Source organism: Acomys russatus, chromosome 8 (genome assembly GCF_903995435.1).
Source record: "Acomys russatus chromosome 8, mAcoRus1.1, whole genome shotgun sequence".
NCBI lineage: Eukaryota > Metazoa > Chordata > Mammalia > Rodentia > Muridae > Acomys > Acomys russatus.
This window is the reverse complement of record NC_067144.1, coordinates 20,337,895-20,358,663: the sequence shown is the minus strand read 5'-3', so window position 1 is coordinate 20,358,663 and position 20,769 is coordinate 20,337,895. Positions and strand designations below refer to the sequence as shown.

The 20,769-nt window shown below is 43.4% G+C and overlaps 1 protein-coding gene across 1 annotated transcript; it reads right to left on the bottom strand.

Annotated features, from left to right (window-relative positions):
- Positions 1-57: 57 nt before the first annotated feature.
- Mix23 (mitochondrial matrix import factor 23) lies at positions 58-20,514 on the bottom strand. The gene is made up of 5 exons (XM_051149878.1): positions 20,359-20,514; positions 10,748-10,873; positions 8,057-8,203; positions 2,636-2,695; positions 58-130 (listed from the first exon to the last, which is right to left on the bottom strand). Exons 1-5 carry the CDS (start codon positions 20,407-20,409, stop codon positions 80-82), a joined length of 435 nt encoding a protein of 144 aa, XP_051005835.1. The 5' UTR covers positions 20,410-20,514; the 3' UTR covers positions 58-79.
- Positions 20,515-20,769: the final 255 nt, after the last annotated feature.

Genomic DNA, 20,769 nt, shown 5'->3' with positions numbered 1-20,769 from the left:
CACCATCCTCGGAAGTCCACCCTGCTGACATCTGTCATGCTTAGCTGATGAGATGATGGGGTCTTTAAAAAAAAACTCTCTACTCATTCTTTGGAGGCTTGAAGTGAATTCGGCAGCGCTCATTAAACACCTAAGATATTCAAACAGAAACAAAAGTCATCCAGTCATCTTACATAAATCAGGCCTCGCTATAAATTCAGATCAACAGATCTAGGTCAACAGGCTCAGGGAAAAGGAAGTTTCTTTAGCACACCAAATTCAGCATGATGTGACATTCACTAGACAATTTCAGCGACCAATTGCTGGCTGGACCTGTCTTCTGCGAATTATGTGAATTTATGTATTTCTTGTTTTGTTCACCTTGCTTCCTAAAATTTGAAACAACATGGGCTGGAGAGACGGCTCAGAGGTTAAGGGCACTGACTGTTCCTCCTTAGGCCCTGAGTTCAATTCCCAGCAACCACATGGCGGCTCACACCATCTATAATGTGATAATGCCCTCTTCTGGCCTTCAGGTGTATGTGCAGGCAGAGCACTGTATACATATAATAAAAAATCTTTAAAAAAAAATCAAAACAACATATAAATGTCAAAAGAATGCTATGACTATATGTGGCAATGCTACATAAAGCTTTCATAGGAGTAAAAGGTATCAAAATAAGGGAGCTGCTAACAGTCTTCTGTGAAAGAAGATTTCTGATGTATGTTAAAGAAACACACACACACACACACACACACACACACACACACACACACACACACACACACAGAACTTCTATTCATCAACAGAGGAAAAATTCACTTTAAGGAGAAACACACACGAGCGTCTGAAGGCCCGCCCCACCCCTAGATGTGCAAGACCTCCCAGTAGGAGGCAGATGCTCACTGTACACCTGTTAATAGCTGTGTTTGTTTTGAGTTTGGATTTTGAGACAGGCTCTTGCTTTGTGGCTCATACTGGCCTTGAACTTGCTATGGAGCTTGGCTTGGCCTCAAACTCACACACCTCCTGCACCAGCCTCAGCACCAGTGCAGGAGTCACAGGCCACCATGCCTGGCTACGTTTTCACTTTCCGTGGGCTAACGATGCACAGAAGAGTACTCTCTGAGTGTCGTCCTCTGTCAGTGTCTTGAGAACACAGCTTTACTGGGGATGCCATCCCATCATACTGAAGGGCACCTGGGATATCACATCCAACACTGTTCCACCCTTTCTACCACGCTCTACATGTACCCACATCCTCTGGACTGGCTCCCAAAAGCCAGACAGTCACCAAACCCACCACAGTCCCAGAAAAAATTCTGACCTTTTCAGAGAATGAATGAATAGACAAAAAGCCTTCAAGCACCACAGCTCCTAAGCCAATGCAAGGGCAAGTGCAGGCTACATTTTGGCAAGGAAGACAAAATAAGAAATGCCATAAGGCAATTTAAAAATATATCTATTAATTGCTATGCATACAGTGCTCTGATGCATGTACACCTTCAGGCCAGAAGAGGGCATTAGGTCATATTATAGAGGGTTGTGAGGCACCATGATATTGCTGGGAATTAAACTCAGGATCCCCACAGGAGCAGTCAGTAAGCTTAACCTCTGAGCCATCTCTCCACCGCCCGGCACTCAATTAATAATCTGTAATTTATTTACACCTTCACATGCTGTGAGTCTTTCTTTCTTTCTTTCTTTCTTTCTTTTTTTAAAGATGGATGTAGTTATTTAATGACACAAGAAATAAGCTGGCTACACATAGGTAGAAGATGGCTTCACTGATAACTTTAAGAAACAGTTAACAAGCATATAAAAGCTGGAAGGTCACACACCAAGATACCAACATCACCTCTGCTTAATGACTACATTTCTTTCCTTTTTTGTTAAAAATTGAAACAAAATTATTCTGCAACAAAAGTTCCTGAATAAACAAACAGTTATTAAATGCCAGAATTAGTCAGTGCCCAGCAGCTAATATTCAACCCAAGGAGATCCAGGCAGAGAAGGGTAGAGAAAGCTTGCTGCTCTTTCCTTCTGCTGGAACTTACTTATCCGAGTGTTTCCTCTCCACTTATTTGCCCTGTGTAACTGCATTTAATGAGACTCAATGACTATTAACTGACACTACTGCAAAATAATGCTAGCAACTTTGGTTTCTTAAAAGTAACTATACAAAAGGCTATTTTTTATTATTATTTTTCGAGACAAGAGTTTCTCTGTGTAGTCTTGGCTGTGCTGGACTCACTTTGTAGACCAGACTGGCCTCCAACTTACAGAGATCCTCCTGCCTCTGCCTCCCCAGTGCTGGGATTAAAGGCATGCGCCCCCATGCCCGGCTACAAAAGGCTAAATTTAACAACTAAACTCTTTCAAAGTTCTCAGTTAACTATAGTAAAAACTAAATATGCCCATAATTAGTGTTAGATCATACAAAGTTTGTATTTAACCTCACTCTGTAGTGGGTCACAGAATCTTCCCTGTGCCTGTAAGGCCATGATGCTCCAACAGAAGTTAGCAGCACTCACCACCCTCAGCCTTTTGCTGGGCTCTGTTCTCCAAGCCTACCTGCTCTTCCTGGCCCTTCCCCGTTGCCCCTTGACTGTTCAGTTTCTCTATTTCTCTGTGAGAACCACCATTGTTTCCTACCTTCCAGCTCCTGTCATTTACCACTTCTTCGACATTTAGCTCTGATTGCATCCATTTCAACTGCAAGAAAGGGAGAAAAACAGAAATTCTGAACTACAGGCCCAGTGCTGAGGAATAGGGATGAGGTGGAGACAGGCAGATCCTGGGGACCTGCTGGCCAGGCAATCTAGGCAAAGCTGCGAGCTCCCAGTTCAGTGAGAGACCCTGCCTCAAGAAATAAGGTGGAGAAGTGATCGAGGAGACATCCCAATATAAGCTCTGGCCTCATCTCACCAGCACAGACAGCCATACCCCCACCCCAACACACACATCACGTGCAATATCCCATAAAGGTAAACTTTTAAAAGCCTATGTAATATTATATTAATAAGCTGTCCTTTTGTTGAGCTCTCTGAGACACTGGCCCTGGAAGCACTGCCTCTCCACAATTTAGACCCAAAATGTCTGTCTCAAGGTGTCCTCCAAGGACTTGTGTCTAGGAATGAGCTGGCCCTACTAACTTTGTGACAGGGAGGGAAAAGAACAACAAAACTAGCCCCAAAGTAGAAAGTTTCCCTGAAAACAACTAGAAAGCAAAGCACTTCTAATGGATGCGCCATTGCTTGTATCAGGACAGAAAGGTGCCTCCACGGGGAAGGAGAGGCCGGAAGTTCAGCTGTAGGAAGCTCACCCATGGGGAGAGAGCTCACCTGAAACTCCAGCTGACTGCCTCCACTTGTCAGTCAGCTCCTGCTGCCTGTGTGGAGATCCACCTGATACAGTCGGTTACTCTGAGGGGACACTGCTCTGCCTGACTCCTAGTGGGGAGCTCTCCCCAGCTGAGTCCTGCTAGAGACTTCCAGCACCCAATTCAATGGTGTTATAATGGGATGATGGTAAGACCTGGGGAGGAGGACTGGGGATGCACCCATAGAATCCAGCCTCCCCTGTGTCCACTGCTAGGTTAAGGGGAAGCAGCATCTTCTACACTTAACACAGCAGGTACAGCTTAGCAGGAAAGCACGCTCTCAGCTCTGTCCTGCCTCTCTTGTCCACAAACAGTGCTGCAGCTAAAGGTCACTGACATCTCTGTAGCTGTGTGATGGGATGTAAAACTTCTCTAATTCTCTAATTCTGTGTGACCCCTGGCCCTGGAGGGGAGAATATAAAAATGCAAGATGTTAGGAAGTTCGCCTAAGATTTACAATGAAAAGAAAAAAAGAAAAACAGAAATTTGATGTCATTAGGGTACAGATAATCTTAGTTTGCTACACTGTGCCATAATTTGAATTCAGTTCTTATTTAAAGGAGAAACAGCAGGTAGGTAAGAATGATGTTAAGGAGGCGATAAATAGGAGGTAATTTTGGTTAAAAAAAAAAAAGTTTAAAAGAGCTTCCTCTGTTCTATTACTGTAAAGCCTCCATGGCACTGCTTCCATGACAAATCCTGGACCTCGGGTGCTCTAGCTTGGTGTTCCCAGGCCATGCTCACTCATAATTGGCCCCAGAACAAACTAGCTCATATTTGAAAAGGGGGCAGCAGTGAGAATGAGTATGTTTTAGATAAAAAGGATTTTATATAGTAAAAGATAAAATGAGTCAGGTGTGGTGGTGCATGCCTTTAATCCCATCACTTAGGGGGCAGAGGCAGGAGGATCTCAGTGAGTTCAAGGCCAGGCTGGTCAACAGAGTGAGTCCAGGAAAAAAAAAGAGAAATTCTCCTAAACAGAAAAGGTGAAAACAAAGCAGAACCCTAACATATAAAAGGCTTGAGTAGGTTGTACAAGGTGACTCACTTTCAGATCCCATAACCACACTGGGAAGATAGACCAGTGGCCATTGCCGCACTGGCTACAGGCTACTCACAGTTGCCCTTCCTGGCTGAGAAACAAGCCTGACATTTCCTCACTGATGGCTCCTATGGTCCTCCCCCTCCCTGCACACCTTCCAGGCACTAAGGGCAAAGGGGCAGATCTGAGTGCTGAGTAAATAAAGACAATCACTCCCAATCCCAGGCCTTAGCTGACCTTTGCCCTTCACTCCAAGGGTAGCTCCACTCTGACTTTTCAATACATGACTTAGCCATCTTGCCCACACAGTCTACATCTTGAACACAATCCAGGGTGTGAGGGTGACATGGCTGCCGCATGCTCACGCCACTGCTGGTTAGGATCCACTGGGCTGACGTGGACAGCTCCGCCGTGTCCCTTTCCTCCTTTACTGGATAAGCTGTGGGTTAGTTGGAAAGGAAGGCTGTTCCTGACAGTGGAGGACAGGTCTGCAGTCATGCGCTAAACAAATAGAAAGCTCAAAGCTACTCAGACCCTGAACAATTGTACAAATAGCACACAAGGAACTCGGAATATCAGGGGAAGGTCAAGGGCTATTTTATCAAGTTCCCCATCTGGAGACTCCATCACTGCCTGATGAAAAAGCAAGACTGAAACAGAGGCCTAGGCAGTGGACAAAGACACAGACACAGGGTTTAGGCTGCATTCAGGAAACACTTAAAAACTGAGAAAGCATAGCTGCCTGGCCTACTTGCTGTGTGCCCTGTGCATCTGGCTGCATCTACTAAACAAACATCTAGTTCCACAACTACATAATATTAAAAAAAAAAAAAAAAATCACCACAGAAACTGTGTTGCCCATTGTGATATCTTAAACAGACAACTGTTGTGATAATTCTATGTTGGTCATGTAAGAAAAATCACTGTTATTAAGAAATAACAAATGGGAGGCTGGAGAGATGGTTCAGCAGTTAAGAGCACTGGCTGCTCTTCCAGAGTTCAATTCCCAGCAACCACATGGTGGCTCACAACCATCTATAATGAAATCTGATGCCCTCCTCTGGTGTGCAGACATATACATGCAGATAGAGCACTCATATACATTACTAAAAGTAGCTTTTTAAATAAATACCCTAATTTTTTAAAATGGACCAGCCAAATGAGTAAAGTTATTTGCTGCCAAGTTTTAATCCCAAGAAGTCGTGTGCTAGAACAAAAGAACCAACTTCTCCAAGTGGTCCTCTGACCTACACATACACACACAAAGAAATAAATATAATTGGAAAATAAGATATAATAAACGTATTTAAGGGTAAAGGGGTACAGCATATCTAACAAGTGCTCAAAATAATTCCAGAGAAGTGTGTACATATGTGGACAGGTGAGAGAGGGGAGGGGGAAGAGGCCAGGAAGGATGAGCAAGGGAGGCCGAGACCCGTGAAGCAGCCAACAGCAAGGGAGCGCGGGGCCCTTTACACTGCGCTGCAGCTTTGCTCTTGTCTGAATACATAAAGCTAGATGACACCTGAAAGTCTCCTAAGAAAGAAGGACAGGTTATGCCATGAAAGAAAATATAAGCGGCTCCCTGTGCCATCTGTGAAATCAAGCAATGTCTGGGGTGCAAACTGCACTGTGGCAAACACGGACACTTTGCATTAGCTGCTTTTAGCAGTCTGTGGTGACTTAAAGCACAAAGCAGGGGAAGGAAAGAAGTGAAATGCAAACACTCAGCCACTCACACATGGGAGCTGAGAACCTGTGTGCTCTGACCACCCTGGTGGGCACAGGATGGCCGTGGAACCAACCCCAGAACACCAAAGCACAACTGTTTTCTTGATAAAGCAAACAAGGGCCTCGGTGGTGGCTCTGTCCCATTAACTCTATTACATGGGGAAAAGCTCCCTTTCACATATCCCTGAGTGAGCACTTGACTTTAAAATTATGTGGTGTGTGTGTCCAGAGTGAGGAAGTGTGGAGGTCAAAGGACAACTTATGGGACTTCTCATCTTCATCATCTGGATTCCAGAGATCAAACTTAGGGTCCTTTTGCCACTTAGCTGGCCCACGGTATTTTCTTAAGTGAGAACACTGAAAGGATGCTGTCAAAGACAGCCAAACCCCACAGTGCCTACAGAGTAGGGTGGGCGTCACACTGAGGTGTTCAGAGTATCTAACTATATTCAACCAGTATGGCTGAAGAAGGCAATAGCTAGAACTGAAGAAATCTGTCTTGATTTCAGCAGATTCCTACACAATGAAAGAGGTAAATATTTTCAAAATACAAATTCATGAGGAAATGTTTCAAGTAAACAAGCACAGATGTTTTCCACAGAGCTTCTGAGGTGGTGGTGGTCATTGATGTTTTGTCTTTAACACTGGAAAACATCACAGGGATAGAAATAAATATAAATCCATGTTAATTTTCCCTAGGCTGCTATTCTGCATTTGTTTATGAAATATGCATTCATTTACTATACTACATCTAAGTGTGATGCAAAGCCCACCTATCTAAGACATTACTCTTCTGCCCCCTCTCGTGTGTGTGTTTGTGTGTGTGTGTGTGTGTGTGTACACGTACAGAGAGAGAGAGGTAAGTGTGTGGAAGCACAAGTACACAAGTGTGCACATGCGAGTGGAGGCCTGAAGTTTATATCTTGTGTCTTTTCTAGACCACATTCTACTTTATTTGCTGAGGCAGGGTCTCTTGCGGAACCTGGTACTAACCAATTCTGGCTAGTCTGGCTAACCGGCTTGCCCACGATCTCCTATCTGCCTCTGAAGTGCTATAATTACAGGGGTTGATAAGATACTCAGGTGTGGGTCCTAGAAACCTACAAGGAGAACATTATGATGGGCAGATCTGGGCCCAGGGGTCCTGCTCAAACTATGGCACCAGCCAAGGATAATAATACATACAGTAAACATCGAACCCCAACCCAGACCTACCCAATGGACAGGACATTCTCCACAGTTGAGTGGAGAGTAGGGACTGACTTTCACAGGAACTCTGGTGCCCCATATTTGACCACGTCCCCTGGATGGGAGGCCTGGTGGCACTCAGAGGAAGGATAGTAGGCTACCAAGAAGAGACTTGATACCCTATGAGCATACACAGGGGAAGGAGGTCCCCCTCAGTCACAGTCATAGGGGAAGGGAGTAAGGGGAAAATGGGAGGGAGGGAGAAATGGGAGGATACAAGGGATGGGATAGCAATTGAGATGTAGTATGAATGAATTAATAAAAAAAATTAAAAGAAAAAAAAGATAACTCAGGTGTTTTGTTGGTGGTGGTGGTTTGGTTTACGTGTTTGATGTATATGGGTATTTTGTCTGCATGTTTGTACACCACAGCATTGCCTGGTGCCCAGAGAGACCAGCAAGGGAGAGCAGATCCTCTAAAACTGGAATTACAGTCGGTTGTGAGCCTCAATGAGGGTGCTAGGAATCAAACCGAGGTCTTCTGGAAGCAGCCAGTTTTCTTAGCCACCACCCCAAACTCCAGTCCCCATATTTGCACAGCAAATAGTTTATTTACCGATCCATCCTCCCAGCCCTGTCCTGGTCATTCTTCAAGAAGTACCCACAACTTACTTGAAATTTGGCACATTAAAACTATTTTGAAGGCTATATTGGGAAACCTTTGCCCAGCTTACCTTCGTCTGCTCCTTCCTAAGCTGCTTTAATAACGTCAAGTCATCCAGATTCTTCTCTCGCTCTTCTCGGAGACGGTTTACTACTGCTGAAGTCTGGGCTATACAGTTCTTTATAACTCTGTCCCTACTGACATGAGCTGCCATCAACTAAAAGAACAAAGGAACGAAGAGGGAAGAAATCAGATTAATTTGTTTCATTTTAGTATTAGGAAAAAACTGAGACTTCAGAAATTTAATAGTTTTTAAAACAATTTTTAAAAATCTCTGGAAGAGAAAACTGTTGGTGGGGTTGCCTAAATCACCTCAAAGCAGGCAGAAGGGAAAGCCTGGGAGGTGCAGAGGATGAGGCCGGCAGCTCCAGCTCCTCCAGCCTCTGGTACCTGTCCTCGCGTCTCTACCCTACAGCCATCCTTCCTACCATGTGCTGCTACTCTTGCTCCTTTTTTGTCTTTTCTAGTTGTTTTTAGTCTCGTATTGCTAACAATGGGAAGATGTTATGAACAAAGTGATGAGAATGTCTTAAGATACAATAAAAAAAAAAGAATGTTATATTTAACTAAGCAGTCAGAGGCCTTTTCAAAAATTTAAAGTACTGATAAGGAAAGCCCGAGGCAGGGATTAGTGGTTGCATCAACTGCATGTGCTGACTGCAATGATAACTGAAAGAATATCTCTCTCTCTCTCTCCCTCTCTCTCTCTCCCCCGCCCCTCTCTCTTTCCTTTGTGGACCAGGGGGCCTCAAACTTACAGCGATCCACCTGCCTCTGCCTCCCAAGTGCTGGGTTTAAAGGCGTGCGCCACCACGCCAGGCCAGAATGACTCTCATAACCCCTTCTCAGAGTAGAACATCCAGTAAGAAGCCTTTCTCCAGCTGTCTTGAGTAGCAAGGCATAATAACGGTCACGGTTCAAGCTTCTCTTACAGTCACTCCCGGGGAGATCGCAATGAAATTATTTCATTTTTATTAATGAAGAGCCTTTCAAGGTTAACACTCTAAATTCATACCTTTAGCTCCCACATCCTTTCCTATTAAAAAAAAAAAAAGGCATCACCATTTAGGGAATGCAAGTATGTCTTCGTCAGCTACAAGAGAAGCTGGGCTGGGAGCTGACGTAAGTCAGGGAGGCCATGAGCAGCAACGTTGGATGTTCCAGACCTCAGAAGAGACAACACTCGAGAAGAGGTCTTACTGGATCTTGTTGGCTGAGCACCCCACAGGCCCAACCTCCAGAACAAAGCTGCTTGAAATACAATAATGACCACTTGGGCAAGCATTCTTAGTTCACTAATCCTTCCAAACACTAAGAAGGGAGCTGATACCAGATGCTCAGTCACCAACGTAGGAAGCAGCAGATTTGAGGTTTGATCTAGTCCTGGAATCCATATTGCTAATAACGATACTATCAACACTACTCTACCAGGAGACTGTAAATGGAAGAGCTGAACGGCGGGGATCACACCGGTGGCCGGGAGGAGGAGAGCAACACAGAGTGACCGCACATTTCTAGTTCTTAGTCAGAGAATCCGAAGACACAAATGAGCTATCAGACATCCCACAGTATGCTCGGACTTGGACCCAACCCCCACTCGCCATGACTAAATCTTTATAAAACACCACACCTTCTAATTTTCTAAAACCACCGTATTTACCTGATTGCTCAATAGAATGACACACTTTAAAGGAGAAAAGAAAAACCAGAACTAAGGTGCCAGCAGGTGGTGTTCTGAATTAATTGGTATGAGTAAGTCTGTCCACAAAATGACTTTTTTCCACATCTGAGAAATACATGTTAGATTTAAATAATGCCTTTTTCTCCTGACTAGAAACCCACATGGTAACCTCGTGGTGGGAGAGCACTGGAACTCTAACGTCTAATTTAATTGAGGGGCATCAGCGAGCTACAGCACAGCTGCACCATCATTCCTTCTGCCTTTGCAAATGCAAAATGGGACTCTAGCAGGTAATGAGCAGCTCCACTCGAGGAGGGCGACTGTTAGCACCTGTGGCTTTCTCTTCCTTTCTACTGCACACTTCTTCTCCCTTCTTGATAACGGGGTAGGGTGGGGGTAGTGGGGAACCCAGAAAACAAAAGGCAAAAGGTCTGAAGGATTTACACTCTTTCGGTTTTAGCTGCTTGGCCTCCTGGGATTGATTCTCGCTACTACTGTCTTGACTGTTTCACGGTCCTTGTGGTCATTCCATGCATACTGTCTATTTAAGCAAAGGGCCATGAATGCACAGGCCAAAACAATCCTGTTCGTACTCTTTTTTTTTTTTTTTTTTTAAGATTTATTTATTCATTATTGTGTATACAGTGCTCTGCTTGCACGTGCTCCTGCAAGCCAGAAGAGGGCGCCATATCACATTACAGATGGTTATGAGCCACCATGTGGTTGCTGGGAATTGAACTCAGGACCTTTGGAAGAGCAGGCGGCGCTCTTAACCACTGAGCCATCTCTAGAGCCCCTGTTCCTACTCTTTACAACCATTTCTTTACAGATTTATGCATACAGCACACAATGTATGTCTGGAGTTATAGAAACCATTTTAAAAGTAGCATACTCCCACCCCTGATTGTACACAAAGATGTCATGTACTTTTCACAGTTTAGATACAGGTCAACTTATTTCTTATTTTGTCTACAAAGGTACAAAAGATACACAAAAGAGAGACTCAAGAGATAAACTTACAGATTCATAAAGTTGTTTACAGGTTTGGCTGGCATCAATTTTCCCTGCAAAGGAAGCTGTTGGAACCGTAGTGTTTAATTCATGTACTATTCTGTCATCAATTGTCCTCATCACCTTGAGTAATTCCTATATATATTTAAAATAAAAGAACAGAAGAATATAACTCAATGAAGTGTTAAGTGATAAAAGCTAAATATTTAAGCAAAAAGTTTAAAAAAAAAAAAAAGGTTTGGATATTTTACCTAAGAGGAAAGCAAGCCAAACAGTGCAGGCAGAATATCTTTATCACAAGGACGCTAGGTGGGTATGTGGCAGTTTTGCTAACAGAGGACTCTTGAGTCTAGTCGTGGCTCAACAGATGGCATGACATTTAGCAAACTGTGTCTTCTACTCCAGCACACAGCCAGAGGGCTCTCCAGCCTCAGTTCCACACTCTCTCCACAACCACTCGTGCCACCACGCTAACCTAACTTTGCAAATGTGGCACTAGGGGACGACAGGGCAGGACTGGTCAGCTCACAGAAACAGAAGGCACACACTGCCAACCTTACCTTGTAGTTCTTTGACTTTCTACTATGACTGTAGGTATTTTTGTGATAAAAACGGAGCACATCTGCTAGTAGAGACTAAACATGCTTTGGCTTTTTCATTCATTGAACACAAATGAATTAGCTCTAGCTTTTCTTCAGTAGTCCTGGTTCACATCTCTCAAGGCTCTGCCTTCCTTCAATGTCTCCAACTCACAAAAACCCAATCAAAACAACAACAACAAACGTTATTTATTACTGTGAGTGCCTGCAGATGTTGCTCAGGAGTGGAGCACTTGCTCCCTTCTTGTGAGGCCCTCAGTTTCACCCCAAGAGAGAAAGGAGAGAGAGCTGAGCACACTGCATAGCACAGCCCTTCCCCACACTAGGGATGGGATGAGCTACATTGTCCTCAAGCTGAGAGTCTAACAGTGTACAATTCTCTCTTTTATAAACAGTCTTAACATTGAAACCCCTCCTAAACACTCCCCCAGCCCCACACTCATGGGAAAGCCTGAGAAACAACCACATTAAACCACGCACACACTTTTTTGTGAAACCTTTCAAGTAAGCCTTAGAGGGAACTTCACTGACTAGCTCCCTCAACACAACACTCCCTTTTTTTACTTTGTCAATTTAAACCCATGACTGAAACCAACACTTGGTATTTTTTTTCCCTTTCTCATTTGTAAAAACTTCCCTTATCATTAATGTAGCTTCTGTCAGGCCTCAGGCAGTCCATGTATCTAGAAATGAGCTCAAGCTGGACTACAGAAGGGTTCCTCAGGAACTTGTGAAACTGGTTCCCATCTGCTCCATCTGGCAGGAGGAGCATGTTGTACATGAAGCCCACGGGCCTCCAGGCTCCCTCAGTCCCTACTCACAAATGCTTCTTATACATGTTGAAGTCCACACTAGCTCCCTGGCCCTTCCTCCCAGCTACTCATCCTCCTTAAAACCACCCATCGCTAATGCCCTCTGTCTCTCCCTCCCTCTCTCTCCCCCCCCTTCCTCCCTCTCTCTCCCCCTCTCACCCCTCGCCCCCCCCCCCCCGTTCTATTCCCTATCTCTATGTCCAACTTCTAGCTATGCTCTCTACCTCTCCTTCTCTCTCTTGGATAGTTCTGGCCATGACCAGTCTATTTCTTTTTCTTTCTCTTATTCACAATAAAAACCTTTCTCTTAATCATACTAGAGTGGCCGTTTCAGTGATTTCTTTACTGTGCCTCGTCACATACACTTACCTTTTTAAAAACTTAAAGAAATATTTGATTACCCAAAGTTAACCGTTAGTAATATATTAACAAGCTTCCTTATTATTTTATACATACTTATGAAGTGACATCTTAAAAATGGCTTTGCTCATGTTACTAAAAATACCTTGGAAAATCTACACCCAGTGCTGGGGATCAAACCCAGGTCCTCATGCTTGATAGGCAAGTGCTCTGTCACCAAGCCACTCCAGGCCTCCTTGAAGAGGTTAAAATACTCAGTCCGTGGAGGACTCAGTTACCAATTGTAACCATTTAATCGGAGTGTGTAGTCTAAATTCTGTTCCTACCTTTCCTTCACCTTATTTTAATATTTTAATGGCCTGCTCATGATCTCAACACAGAAACGAAGTAGCTATCACAACATCCATAATTTAGACTAATAAATCATAGGCAAAGGCTTTTATCAACAGATAAAGGTACTTGCTGCCAAGCCTGATGCCCTAAGTCCAATCCCCAAACCCACATGGAGGAAGAAGAGGAAACCAGCTCCCACAGGCTGTCCTCTGACCTCCACTCACTTGAATACCACTGCACGTGCGTCCCTTTCTCCAAACAAATAAACTTAATGAAGCCAACAAAACACCACAAGCAAATAACACAAAGTTCGTTATCCTGTCTCCTTTTTCTGTATCTATGTTTGTTGATAGCATCCTTTGCAAACCATAATTCTTAGGGGACACAGAAAGTCAGTACAGTTCTAGGGACAATCTCAATATATTCCCGGGCAACTAGCATTTTAAATAGCATACTATATAATGTAGGGTATATACTGCCCAGGAGTAGTAAATTCCAAACAAATGATGGTAGCACTTAGTGACTCAAAGGGAAGAAAAAGCTGGGTGTGGTAGCAGAAGCCTGTGACCTTAGTGCTCAGGAGGCTGAGACAGGAGAACCCAGAGTTGCAGGCCAGCATGGGCTACAAAGCAAGACCCTACCTCTAAGAGGAGAAACATGTACCAGACAGAGCCACCTAACCTCCTACAACATGACTATTTTTTTTTCTTTCTTTCTTTTTTTTTTTTCCCATACCCCCTTTTAAAAATCTCCTTCAAGTTCTTCTTTTCCTCTGTTCACAGTGAATTTATCTTCTGAGGCCAAGTTTCTGTTTTACTTCTTGGACAGTTTTCCTTGGCCAGGAAAGCTAGCAGCAATTTTCTTCTTGGAACAGTGAAAGTTACAATTCATCCTTTCACTAACTCACACTGTATCCAATACAGATGTAGGGCTGTGTAAGAGTTGTTTTTAGGGCTTAGAGAGGTAGGCAGCTCGGTGGTTAAGCTCTTCCAGAGGACCCAGGTTTGATTCCTAGCACCCACATGGTAGCTCACAACCATCAGTAACTTCAGTTCCAGGGGACCTCACTCCCTCTTCTAGACTGAGGGCACCACACATGTAGTCAAAACACATATAAATAAATGTATTTTTAAAACTATTGTTTTTAAACTGTACAGTGTTTTTGTAGTTAACACACTACCAAACGTATCTTTAGATAACCCTGTCCTGGAGGTATTTTTAATACCCACTGACCTTGTCTGGTACAGTATGGGAGATGTAAACTGGCATGGGAATTTACAACGGGTTCAATAGCAATTAGAATTCAAGAATTGCAAGGATGCTCTTGATAATAATCACTTAGAGCCTCACTGTTACAGTCTATGTTACAGGTCTTTAATGTTTTCTGAGAAGCACAGAAAATGAGTGAAATGCTCTCAGAATAGTGGGGTTGTATGATCAGACTTCTGTTGTGAAATGTCTGCCTAGAAAGTGGACTGGACACGAGGATAGGGGTAAAGACCCCAGTTAGGAGACTGACACAGAAATCCAGGCAAAAGTTTATACAGCTTAACATTTGTTGAGTTTTTATTGATGCTGAACTTTAGTCAGTTTTTGAGTTTGATTACTAGCTGCAACGCTAATCATGATAAACAAATCCTCTCAATAAAACAATTTAAACATGCTACTAAGGTCTTTACATAACAATGGAAATTTGTCTGCATTAGCTGGGTAATGAATCTACTTTTTAAAAATGTAATAGGGTGTGTGTGTGTGTGTGTGTGTGTGTGTGTGTGTGTGTGTGTGTGTGTGTGTTGGGGTACACATATGCCTCAGCATATATGTACTCAGAAGACAACTCTGTGGATTTGGTTCTCTTTCCATGTTTATACAGGCCCTTGGAATCAAACTCAGGTTATAGTAAGGCTTGTGTTGGCAAGCACTTTTACCTGCTGAACCATCTTGCCAGCCCTGAAACCACCCACTACTTTTGCAATCTTTTTTGTTTGTTTTGTTTTGGTTTTCGAGACAGGGTTTCTCTGTGTAACAGAGCCTTGACTGTTTTCAACTTACTTTGTAGACCAGGTTGGCCTTGAACTCAGCTATTCTCCCGCCTCTGCGTCCCTTGAGTGCTGGAATTACAGGCATGTGCCACCACGCCCAGCTTACTTTTGCAATCTTACCAACACAATCTACAAACAACATCTGCCAAATACACTATATTCCTCCCTTTCCTGGGTACTAATAGATCACCAACCTATGCTCTAAGGCTGGGCTTTATTACAACAGACACCAGCATGTGAGGTTTTTAAATTGAAATTCACGATTTAAAATCTTCAGTGACAGCAGCATACTTAATAAGCTTAAGAGCTACATGTTAGCGGCAACTACTGCATGTGCATACAAGTACACAGCACAGATACAAAACTTTCTATCATCACAGGGAGTTCAGCTGCACAAGCCAAGCAGGTGAAGGTGTGTGTGATGCAAGCCTGGCAACCTGAGTTCAATCCTGGAGTCCACATGAAGGAGGAAGGAGAGAACCCACTCCACAAAGTGTTCTCTGACCGTCACACGTGTCCTGTGCTCTCCCACTGTGCACACATCCACACAATAATAAATCATTTAAAAAGAAATTTTTAAAAAATACAATGAGAACATCTGAATTGATGTCATACTTGTTCCTGGACTGTTGAGAATTATTAAACTTGATAGATTACAAAAAAGTCTAAAGAACAGGAGCATTATCAATGTCCCACCAGGCCAATCTCCGTACAGTGGAGGAAGCATCAGAGCCCTTGGGTCAACTCCAGGAGGGTCTAGGACAAAGGCTGGGTGGTTTAAAGTCAGCTCAAAATAAATGATGTACATCCGAATAAATATTCCTAATAGAAATACAGAAAAACGCTCTAGAAAGAAATAGTGAGTTGATTTTGTTCAAGAGAAACATGACCTGGGTCTCAGCTGGGGGAGAAGGTACTTCAGAGTGAGTTACAGGTGCGAGGACAAAGCACAGCAAGCAAGAACATGTGCTGAGGAAAAAGTTAGGAATAAGTAACAAGGCAGAGGGTTCAAACACATGCTAGCTATGGAAAGGGGTTGGAAGAGAGACAGAGGATTTTGTCTGGAGGCACTTCTCTCTCTCTCATCTTTGTTGTTGTTATTTTGTTTTGTTTTTTGTTTTGGAGACAGGGTATCTGTGTGTGTGTAGCCCTGACTGTCCTGGAACTCACTATGTACACCAGGCTGGCCTTGAACTCAGAGACCCACCTGCCTCTGCTTCTGGCTTCCAGTGCTGGAATTAAAAGCATGCACCACCACTGCCTGGCCTAGGATGGGTTCTTAAAAGGGCTGACATGCCATAGTTAGTCTTTAGAACTTTTTTTTGGCTGTCCTGGACTGGCTTTGTAGACCAGGCTGGCTTTGAACTCACAGCGATCCGCCTGCCTCTGCTTCCTGAGTGCTGGGATTAAAGGCGTGCGCCACCACGCCCAGCCCTTAGAACTTTTATATATGTGACCTGAAATGTACACAATGGTAATATTCTAAATTCAGAAAAGGACACAAGTAACTAATAAAAGGAGACTTATCGCACCAACCAAGGACAATGCATGCAGTAAACCTAGACCCCATGTTCAGATCTAGCCAATGGACAGCTCGTTCTCCACAGTTGTGGGGAGAGCAGGGACTGTCTCTGACATGAACTCTGGGGCCCCTGATTTGATCACTTCCCCTTGGTGGGCACACAGAGGAAGGGGAAGCAGGCTATCCTGATGAGACCTGATAGGCTGTGGTCATACGGTGGAGGAGGAGGTCCCCTTCTGTCAGAGGTCTAGGTGGGGAAGATGGCAGAAGAGGGAAGGGGTGGGGGAATGGGAAGATACAAGTGAGGGGATAACAATCGGGATATAATATGAATAAATTATAATAAATTATTTTTTTTTTTAAAAAAGGAAACTTATCCCAAAGCTGCGGAAATCACAAGTCCCATACGCCTCTTCCTCCTCAATGCTAAGATTAAAGTTGTGAACTACCACGCCCAGCCCGTCCTGATTTTATTGACCAGTACTTGTCGGTGTTCCTCTAAGGGTCTAAGGGGCTGAAATTCTCAAGTTTTCGTAATGCTGGTGCAAATACATTGTGCTTATAGTCAAAAGTGCATCAAGTGTCATCATGTACAGAGTGTAACACTTGACAATGGTAGTAAATGTTACTGGTTTATGTATTTATCATTAATTTTGCATGCTTTCCTTCTACTTCATAGCTCTCCTATTTACTGAGTCCCAATTGCATCAAGCCATGACAAGGACTGGCTTAAACCTAGATGAGGTTTAATTACTGTTCATATTTGCACAACATTAAGTCACCTGTAACACATTTCTCAGAGTATATCCCTATTATTAAGCAATGCATGACTGTACAGGAAATGTTCTGCTGTGTGCTATTGCCTCTGCCTAGTTGTCAACTGGTATCATCTAAGGCCCAACTCATATGACCTCTTGATTTCTTTCCCTTTGAGCTTTTAAGCATTTTATTTGTGGCTCCAGTGTCTTTTACATGTTTACTCTTCACTTAAAGCTCCTCTTTAATACCATATCCACTAAGGCATCTCCCAGAGCCTGGCAGCTGGCAGATACCTCAAAGTAGCTACATTGTGTATCCTGGGGTACATGCTAAAGCCTTAAGTCCTTGTAGACAGGGCTTTCAGAAATGGAAGTTAAATGGAGGTCACAATCAGACACACTTGTAGTTTAAGCTACTTGAGAGGCCGTGGCAAGATTTCTTAAGCCACGGCTACTGGGACCAGCCTCCACAACACAGTGAGATCTTGTCAAATACACACATACATACACAGATACATAAAAGGAAGTCAACAAGGCAGGAACCCTAATCTGTCACAACTGGGGTTCTTTAAAAAAAAAAAAAAAAAAAAAAGATTTATTTATTTATTTATTATACAGTATTCTGGCTGTATGTGGCCTGCTTGCCAGAAGGCACCAGATCTCATTACAGATAGTTATGGGCTACCATGTGGTTTCTGGGAATTGAACTCAGGACCTTTGGAAGAGCAGCCAGCAGTACTCTCAATCTGTGAGCCATCTCTCCAGCCCACAACTGGGGTTCTTATTGGAAGGGGACGAGACATTAGCGACCCCTCTCCAATTGCACAACACAGAAAAATGCGCGTGAAGACAAGGTGAGAAAACAGCCTGTACGCCAGGAAAAAAGACCTCACCAGAAGTCAACTCCAACAGGACCCTAATCTTGGACTTCTAGCTTCCAAAACGTCAGGAGACTACATTTCTGTTGTTTAAGACAATGGCAGATTGAGCAGACTAAAAAAAAAGTGCCCAATACGTTGTTAAATATATGTTAGAATTAGATTTAAAGCATTCAATTTTAAAATCTCTTTCTTGGATTCTATTTTACTTTGGAAATAGGATATTTTCTGGGAATGCTACAACTTGCAGGGTGGGAGATACAAAAAGTTTAAAATTCTTTCAAAATTCTTTAAGCTTAAAATACACAGCTGTGTGAAAACAAAATTAAAATTAATAGTTGGAGCTTGACAAAAAGTGACAGGCATTGCTTAGGAAAGCCCATGAGAAAAGTTTTTAAGGTGAAAACATCCATTCTGATGTTGACATAAGTTTGTCTTAGAAGAGTTATGTCAGGCGTGGTGGCGCACACCTGTAATCCCAGCACTTGGGAGGCAGAGGGAGGCGGATCACTGTGAGTTCAAGGCCAGCCTGGTCTACAAATCGAGTCTAGGACAGCCAAGGCTACACAGAGAAACCCTATCTGAGGGTGGGGGGAGTGTGTCAACATCAAACTAGAAGGAGCATTTATAAATACCTGTGTACTACATCATATGCAAAATATATCCCTCCAAAGTAGTAAACAAACCCTAAACTCAGTTAATGATATGCACGCAGCACATTTAAAAGTACTCTTGATTTTTGCAACTGACTTTAAAACCTCTTCTCAAATTAAAAGGTGAACTAAATAGATACATACAGTCAGAATGGATGTAGGAAACCAGTGACTGTAGAATTTAGATGGTGGGTACATGAACATTCACAGTGCAACTCTTTAATATCTCATAATTATGGTGGAAAGATTCTACCTAACATTTACAGTAAAAAAAAAAAAAAAAAACCAAGACGTTCAGGGGTTTTGCCCTGCTACTCAGTGCCGGGCTCTACATAGTTAGGACACTTATATACAAAATTATCTAACAGCTCTTAAGAATGTAAATTTTGATTACTAATTTTTGAGAATTTCAGTCAACCATGTCTTATCACTTTACCAAATTCATCTAAATTTAAATGCCATACCGATGTTTTACACCTTCCTGCATGTTCTGGTCCTATCTGAGAGGGAGTAGGAAGAAAAAAATCAATGCCTATCTACAAGAAGGTTAAAAGATAGGCTAAGGCCTGTTCTGCGAACCATGTCTGTAGATTTTTAACTCACATACTCATTATTACATCTTTTGGCCAAGGGACTGGAGAGAATGGCTCAGTACATGTCTGTTCTTGCAGAGGGCTCAGGCTCAATCCCTAGCACCCCCGTAGGACAGCCTACAACTGTTTGGAACTTCAGTCCCAGGGGATACAATGCCTTTTTTTGGTGTGGGCACTGCACAGATGTGGCGCACAGACACACATGCCTCAAAACACCAATACACATAAAAATAGTTTTAAAAAAAAATTTGGCCAAATTATTTGTCAAACAAATCAATTGAGGTTATCTTCATGAATATACACCTGCAAACTACTGTAGGTGTATATTAAGATTACTACTGAGTGGGCAAACGAGTTTTCACTATCTTTAGCACAAAAAAAAAAAAAAAAAAAATACATCTTAAAGGTCTTTTTTTTTTTTTTAATTCAACTCTAATTTAATAACAGAACTTTCACTGGGAATGAATCAACACCCGGATCGTTATTCCTGAATTCTTGGGTGAGTATTAAGTCTTGGACCTCTGATATTTATAGTACAAAAAGACACTTTTTCCCCCCTAAAGTGTTAACACCATCTCTCAGAGGTCAAGAAGGCAAAAGCATAGACCAGGTATTAGAATTAACCCTCCCTTCAAGCTTCCAAATATTCTGTCTCGGCAAAAACAGGACACAATGCCAAATATTTTTGTTTTATCAAGCAGACGAGGTCTCTCTGACTTCTTTCTCTCCCACAAAAAAATCTCAATTTACAAGTGGGAGAGGAACGGCAGACGCTGGGAACGAAGTTCGGGGAACTGTTGAGCTGTCACCAGCCCCCAGCCACAGCTTCTGAGCTCGGCTTCACCACTGCCGAGTGACCTGCAGGGACTCAACTACCTCATGGCACTGAGCACCTACGCTTCCCCAAGGCCACCCTTAGCCCCCGTGACCTCCAAAGTTTACTCTTTTAAAAGCCCTGAAACGCCTGCGCTTCCCACCTTTTTCCCATCCTCCCTCCCAGGCCAAAGCACGGACTAGGATCTAGGGACAAAAGGCTGGACAAGCTTGCCACGTGAGGAAAACCTCATCACCTGGAACTCGGCGAACTCTTCACAGTTCACACCGCCACTGGGCGCCGCCATATTGGACGAACGTGAGGACCCCGCAGCCGGCCAATCACCGTGGAGCAGAGGCGTCCGCGGTGCTGCCTGACAGCAAGTAGTGTGAGGCCCTGAGCGGAGGGCGGGGTCTCTTTCCTCCGAGCCTTTCCACTCTGTGATCCTACAGCATAGGGGTACTTGCTATAGAGGAATGAGATCCCGAAGAAGCGTCGAGAAATAAGGGCGTTTGGGGCAGTAAGGGTGAGCAAGCAGTGAGAATAACTATTTTTTGTTGTTGTTGTTTTCTTAAATAGCGAAGTGAAAAGCAAGCTTCCCTCAGGGACATTACAGAAGCCAGCACGCCGTAGGGTCCCAAGCCCCGAGTCCCTCCGCGTGCGTGAT